Consider the following 7,681-nt stretch of genomic DNA (forward strand, 5'->3'; position numbering starts at 1 on the left):
AACACCGGTTAATGAGTACTCAGTGATGAAATAACACTGGTTAATGAGTGGTCAGTGATGGAATAATACTGGTTAATGAGTAGCCAGTGATGAAATAATCGGAATAACACATGTGGAACAGCATAAAGCGTTTACATCTTGCGCCATGCTCAGTAGTATTATATAACGGCAATGTCGTATAGGTTTTCGTGTCATAAAAGGTACCGCCGGAGAACAAATGTGGTATTTTACATTATTTAGTCATAAAAGTCGGATAAATACCTCATACAGCGGACGACGTTTTGTTTTGATGACTTGAGCCCCATTCAATCAGCAGTTCAACACGTGCGATAAATTATCTTTAATCTGATCATGACACACACATTCTGGCTCATTGTTTTATTTTCCATCTTTATATAGTAAGATACAACACATGTATCCAAATCTTTGCATAAACAATACTACTTATAGTAAACAGAAATCCCATTCATGAAAAAGAACTGTTTTATCATGTAACAGGTGTTTATATATGGAATTATTGTTCAACAGTCGTACTTATGAATTCACTTTCATTGAGATGTTTGTAATTGACCACGGCCGCTGTACAGGTACCTATATTAGCGAACTGGACCATTTTGACAAGTTTTGTCCATGTTTCCGTAGCTACGTCATATTTATACAAGTCTTTTGTTTCCACACGCCTTGATCGTCTACCTGGACGGCCAAATACTCTGACGCCACCACAAACATAAATGACGTCATCAATTGCTGTGACGGCGGTGAATTTCCGTTCGTCAGGGAAGTCGACTCCTCGTTTCCATTTATTGATCGCCGGATCGTAGATGTCGACGGCAAGTGCGTTCTCGTGTTGATGAGAGCCCCCTACAATGTAAATTTTATCACCTATCACAATTGCAGATGCTTCCACACGGGGTTTCGGTAACGAACTAGTCACAATAGCCCAATGGCCGCTCCTAATATCATATCGGAAAAGGCATTCCAACATTTCGTCCATGACATCTTGGCCACCAAAAACAAAAAGTCCCCCATCGTGGATAACTGATGCATGGTGATACAAACGTAACGGCATTGGTTCAAGGACGCTCCACTTGCTTAATTCGGTATCGTACACTTCCATGCTGTCGAAAGTGTCCCCTTTAGGGAAGGTAGGTTTGCCCCCCGTCACGTAAATCCTGGTACCTTCTACGGCGGCTGAGAATGCACACCTCGGGAATAACATGTTCGCACGAGGAACCCACGAGCTCGACTTCTGGTCGTATAAAAACACGGCGTCTAGCGCAGCGCCTGCATCCTCGAAATGGTAGTTCTCGTAAAATATTCCTCCCATGAAATATACATATTTCCTCATCACGGTAATTAACTGAGAATAATCAAGTTTGAATTTGAAATCAAATGTTGGATGTGGTTTTATTCCAGCGTAATTCTTTCGTGTTTCAGGGTCGTGGGCTGTGAACGAGCGTTCGGTTGGACCATAAGCTCCCCCGCTGAAGATGATCAAGTTCCGGGAAAACATTCCAAGTCTTCGCTTTCCCGACATCTGGAATTCGTATTCCTCGTCGTCCATGTCTCTGACGTTTATACCGTCAATGTTATCCATTGTACACGAATTGAAGTAGGACAACACTGTCCTACAGAAGGTGTCGTATGATAGCAGTGGATTCGGAGCTACGTTCGTCAAATAATAATGCTTTTCTAAAAGCGGAAGTCGGACATGTTTAAACAGCCTTCCTAGATGATCTTTCCGTACCTCAATATCGAATTCCACCCAATGTATCACGGCTTCATATACAGTTTCCTCGAGTTCAATATCTATGTCATCTCGCGAGATAAGAAATTCTAAAAACTCCACGTCAATGCTCGAGCAGAAATTATCCATTTTACAAATATCTGTGAAGTTTTCCGTAACGAAAGTACAACATAATGCTTTTAATCTCTTGTTATAGTGGTAGGAGCTAAAATTATAGAGATCCAGACAATTAGATAGGCTTATCTCCCTTATCATGTGATCTGTGCATATATCAATGAGAGGCGTCATCTGGAAAAGGTTAGCCGCGATGTAAAGGTTCTGGACATTATCGTCAGTGACCAAGATCACTCCCGAATACATGTAATCCAATATGTCGGCGATAACTTCCGGTATGACATCATATAGGGTTATGGTCTGCTGTTCTGATTCCTTAACTGGACTTGTAAACATTGCTCTGAAAACAAACAAATGAGTTTGTTAATTAATGTGTATCAACTACAATGCTACAATGTTACCTTGGGGTGGGGGTGGGGTGGGGTGGGGTGGGGTGGGGGGGGGGGGGGGGGGGGGGGGTGGGGGGGGGGGGGGGGGGGGAACCCTACAAAAATGTCATAATGCGAACTCCTGGAGAAAGAAATATGTCAATTATAAAAATAGTCAACGTTCAACAATAAAAAAGCTTCGTGGTATTAATCGTATTCTGGATGAACATTACAAGATACAATGGAGAAAGGATCTTCTTAATGACAATAACGGGGAAAATTAAAATAGGTTACGTACAGGTACCGCCTATATAAAATGAAATTGGTACAAGTTACTATGTTAAAAATGTTAGAAATCATAGAAGAATTTTGTCTAACTTTAGAAGTGGTTCTCTGCCATTAACTATTGAAACGGGTAGATACGTCAGACCTAAAATACCCTTACAAGAAAGGAAATATTGTACATCAAATTGTGTTGAGGGTGAAACTCACTTTTTTATTGACTGTAATTTTAATTCTGATAGTAGTAGACTTAAAATTTTCTATAAGGTAAAAGCGATTAAACAAAACTTTAACTTTTTAAATAGTAAAGATAGGCTGATATTTCTTATGATAGAAGATAATTTACAAAAAGATGTCGCAAAATTATTGTTGTATATGCATCAGCGATGTCAGAACCTTTTATCAAAAGTTTAACAAATTGATTCTCATAAGAAAATGTTATATGTATACAATATTAGTATCTCATAGACCAATAATGGCTGGGTGTTGAGGTATTTTAATGTTTTAATGAAACAATGTATTTTATGTATAATGTATGTAACAATACGTGACACTTATAAACATCTTAATCTGAATGTAGTTAACCAAGTCGTCGTTATTATCTGATAATGTATAAAGCTAGGATCTGTAATGTCTTTTCATTTTATAGGAGATATTATGAAACAAACTTCTAATTTAATGAAATTCCATATGATATAAAAGCAAATTTTACTTTTTCTTACATAACACAGAAAATTAACATATTTTTGAATTTAAAATTTTGAGTATGAAATCAAACAGAGGCGGCCATTTTGTTGCGCCATTTTCGAACCATGAAGCAACGTCATTTTCTGACTGGCATAGTCAATGAAAACGCTTATTTTAAAGTTTATAACTCTAGTGACATTTATAACAAAATATTACACAGTCGAAATCACTGGATAACACCCAGGCAAATTAAGTGATAAAACAAACCATGGTAATGGTACTATTTACTAGGTACTATTCCCTGGCATCCTACATGTATGTTTTGGTTGAAAAGCTGTAGTCAAAATGTATCCGAATTTCAGTCTGATTTGAAAGTTGTATTACCGGTTTTGATAGAAAAAAAAAGTTTCCTATTGCTCTTTTTCTTATACGCTTGTTGCCATAAATGTTCGTCGGTATTAGTACAAACAAATTTTTACACGTTTCAATATATGGTGTATCCGTCCGATGCCTTTCAGGCCATTCGGTAAACTTCGGCAGATTCCGAACCATCTATCTAACGCTCGTCAAACCTCGGAAGATTACGAGAATCTGTCGAGGTATGCCGAATGCATTCAGCTACAGTTGAGTGTAGACTAAAGGTTACACCCAAGTGCACTCCGAGTGCACTCATTTGGACTTGGAGTGCACTCCGTTTGGACTCCAGGTAAACTTGGACTTCGAGTCTACCTGGAGTCCTATAAGACACCATGCCTATACCCCAGTTCTACAATCAGACTATATCATATATATATTAATACTTTGATGCCTTTAATATAATTTAATATAAAGTAATGCTACCAGTTTGAATTTATTATTTTTTTAATATTTTTTTTATAATAATGACTTATAACTGTTTTAATAATACTGTAATAGGAATGGACAATCATATTATTTCAAAAGTGTCAGATATCGACCGCCACAAGTCTGTACCTATATTCTATATGACCCTGGTAAAGGTCAGCTTGAGTTCCCAGACATGGTGTCAGGGCCAGAGGAAACTCGGGCTAGGTAAAGGTAAGGTGTGGTGACCAGTTTCCATCTAACAATTAAGGGGGTCTTTATCTAGTTAGATGAACGTGTGTACACCTGTCCAGATCTTCACACCTTATGAGGTAAACTTGGAGGAAGGGGTCATTATAGGGGTCAGTGTCAGTCTGTCTTTTCTCCACACCCCTGTCATCATGCTTGATATACAGGTAAATATTGACCTGGAAGTTGGGGGGGGGGGGGGGGGGGGGGGGGGGGGGGGGGGGGGGGGATTGTATCTTATATAACTGTTAAAAGAACTCCATTTAAGACCAAGATTTAATAAGCCAGGTATAACAAAACAAAGTTGGTTTACCAAATGGAAATTTAAGTCTGATGTTAAACTGTAAATATGCTATCAAGGTGACAACATCTTTCTTTTGTATTGAATGTTAAGATAAATATAAACTGTTGGAAGTAAAGTATTTGAAATATTAAAAACAGTCGTACTTTGAGAACAAGATAGTTCGGGTACATATTCATATTCTACATTTTGAGAGACCACAAAAAACTTGGGGGGAGATTGTATCTTATATAACTGTTAAACGAACTCCATGTATGACCTGGATTTAATGAGGCAGGTATAACAAAAAAAAGTTGGTTTACCAAATAGAAATATAAGTCAATCTGATGTTAAACTGTAAATCAAAATTAGACATTGGATCCGGAATATGCTATCAAGGTGATAAAAAAACCAACTTTCTTTTGTATTGTATGTTAAGATAAATATAAACTGTTGCAAGAAAATTATTTGAAATATTAAAACCAGTGGTACTTCGAGTACACAAGTATTATAAGTATTTCCAGTACACAATCAAACTCTACATTTTGAAAGACCACAACCAACTTACCAAATACATTTTTGTTTATTACCAATTTTCTATTAATTGACGTAGCTTGTTAAAACTCTTAAAATCAAAGGAATGCTATCATACGTTTTTCAACGAAGTGCCAGATCTATTCATTTTATATATGGTTAACTAATAGAAAAAATCAATTATATTAGATGCTGTTAGTTAACCAACTAAATATGAACCAACAAAATAATAAGATGATATATACAAAGATAAAACAGTAACACATATCTTATTGTTACATGTTTAAGGAGTCTAAATGTATAAGAGTATACATCTATCTATAAACATTATGTATATATGTACTTGGTTACAGGTACATGTGATACATGTGGACCCAGGTAGGATTGGGGCCTGATAGGACTCCAGGTAAACTTGGAGTGCACTCGGAGTGCACTCCAAGTTTACCTGGAGTCCAAACGGAGTGCACTCGGAGTGCACTTTGTGTAACCTTTAGTCTACACTCAACTGTAGATGGACGTGTACAACGAATTAGATTAAACTTGCGCCTCTTAAATGTTCCAACAATTGAGTGCCTGCTACGACCGAATCGAGCCTTCCTAATAAGTTTGCAAATTAAAGTTTACATGTTTTTCACACCATACTTGTATCTCAATATTTTAAGTTACCGAAAGTAAGGACTAGTTGCAGCAAGAACGTTCCTATTACACGGGAACTTCCGGTCCTCTGCTACCAGCGTGACGTCAGATAACTGTCCCTGGCGGTAAAACTGATGCAATCCTTTGAGGAGTAGCTCCTGGTGATCTCCCAGTGTCGCCATTTTATCTCACTCTGAAATGTGAAGGTACATGGAAGGCTTTACTACGATTGCGTCTCGCTATATCGATACTTTGTTTCATAACATTACTTATTAAGTCTATATCTGGTCATGATGATAAATTGCACAGCTCAGATTTGAAGGGTTCCATTAAAACTAAGGTTTGGGGAACAACCCGGACAGTTTTGAAAATGTTTTCTGTACATAATCATTTGTCAGGACGTTTTTAGAAAACGTGTTTTTGTACTCAATTATATAGAATATTTAGATACAAAAAACAATTTGTAGCAGTATGTTTTTACCGGCCGCTGTCGGCCATAGTACTTTATATCACAGACTGGCTACCGATGATGAAGGTGGTGGTGGTACCGGTGGTGGTGGTGGTGGTGATGGCTGTCGACTTGACACTGATACCTGTCGATGCAGAAAACAACCATGGGGAGCACGGAAGGAGAAATGGAATGAAGCGTTAGACAAGTAAATAAATTTGTTTTGACCTCATATTTGTTAAAATCAAACCCTGTAATTGTAGACCGTCTCGTTTTCTGTGTAGCGAATAGACATTTCCGTTTGAAAAAATGTTCTCGATCGTGTCCGACTAAAGAAAATGCATCACTTTTCAGAGTTTCGGAACTGCGTGTGAAAGAAATAGACTATTTATAGGTATGATTCCTAGGTATCATGTTAAAGATTACTATCTTAACTTTTAATTAAGACTATCGCCATTGAAAAAAACATTTCTTGTAAAATTTTGACAACACTTTGAATGAAATTGGCCAATTTTTGCCGGACGGAGGAGTTCCAGACCTTTCTCTATATTTTAGTCTATAATCGGTCTTGGACTTATAAACGTGCTAAGCACCCATGGTTAAATGCATATAATGAATCCAACAAATTTATATGAACTAATCAATCATTACCACGTTAATCAATCATGACCACGTTGAAAGTGTTATTGTTTACTAAGATGATACCCATGCCGTACAGAACTAAGCCAGTAAATACATACAATGTACACACGATCATCCATTCACAAAGCTGTACGACGCATGCATTAATCTTCAAACTACATTTGTAATATTAAAATGATAACTTACCTATCGTAGCCTTGCCAGTTAATCGTTTGTGCTCTAAGACAATCCAATAATGTGTAAAGTCTGCATTAGTCGACGAGTTCTTCGTGGATGCTGAATATGGCTACAGCATGTAGCCGACATGGGGGTCCCCGAAAGGGGCACAGGAAGTTCACAAACAATCTTGTGTATATATTTATGATATGTGCATTTTGTATCTTGTTCTGAAACAGATGCTTTTATTACATACTGGGGCGCAGTAGGGGTACATACAAGCATGGTCACTCGTGTCAGTAACGTGATACAACAACTATGTAAGACATCGGGCAGTCACGCTCACACGCGCGGCGGGGAGGTCGTTATGGGAGGGTTTGGTATATGAATGGCACATGGAAGGAACACATGAGGGGGTCTTTCTCAGATTTAGCAGCTTCCTCAATATGACCCCAGACAGACGAGAAGATCCTTTATACTCCGCACAGACAGACATGTAAAACAACCGAAGTATATGTGATTAGCTAACAGTGTACTCGTACTATCATGGACTGCTGATGAAGTAGTGTGTATTACGTGTTATAACGTACGGGCCAGTATCCTCAAAGTCTAGCCACAATGTCGGCAAATGTAAGCATTGTATATCAAAAAATACATATGTATATATCAGTTTACATGTAACGTGTGTGTACGGGAAGCATCTATAAAAAGAGATA

The 7,681-nt window shown here is 37.8% G+C and overlaps 1 protein-coding gene across 2 annotated transcripts; it reads right to left on the reverse strand.

Moving 5' to 3' along the window:
- Positions 1 to 363: 363 nt before the first annotated feature.
- Positions 364 to 7,149, reverse strand: LOC117318687 (kelch-like protein 20). Of its 2 annotated transcripts, XM_033873646.1 has the most exons (4): positions 6,996 to 7,149; positions 6,201 to 6,312; positions 5,750 to 5,912; positions 364 to 2,201 (listed from the first exon to the last, which is right to left on the reverse strand). In XM_033873646.1, the coding sequence occupies exons 3-4, from the start codon at positions 5,899 to 5,901 to the stop codon at positions 515 to 517; spliced, it is 1,839 nt and encodes a 612-aa protein (XP_033729537.1). In that variant the 5' UTR covers positions 5,902 to 5,912; positions 6,201 to 6,312; positions 6,996 to 7,149; the 3' UTR covers positions 364 to 514. The 2 variants fall into 2 exon arrangements, with proteins under 2 accessions (XP_033729537.1, XP_033729536.1); XM_033873645.1 differs by lacking the exon at positions 6,201 to 6,312.
- Between the last annotated feature and the right edge of the window lie 532 nt (positions 7,150 to 7,681).

The sequence above is a fragment of the Pecten maximus genome, unplaced genomic scaffold (assembly GCF_902652985.1).
Source record: "Pecten maximus unplaced genomic scaffold, xPecMax1.1, whole genome shotgun sequence".
NCBI lineage: Eukaryota > Metazoa > Mollusca > Bivalvia > Pectinida > Pectinidae > Pecten > Pecten maximus.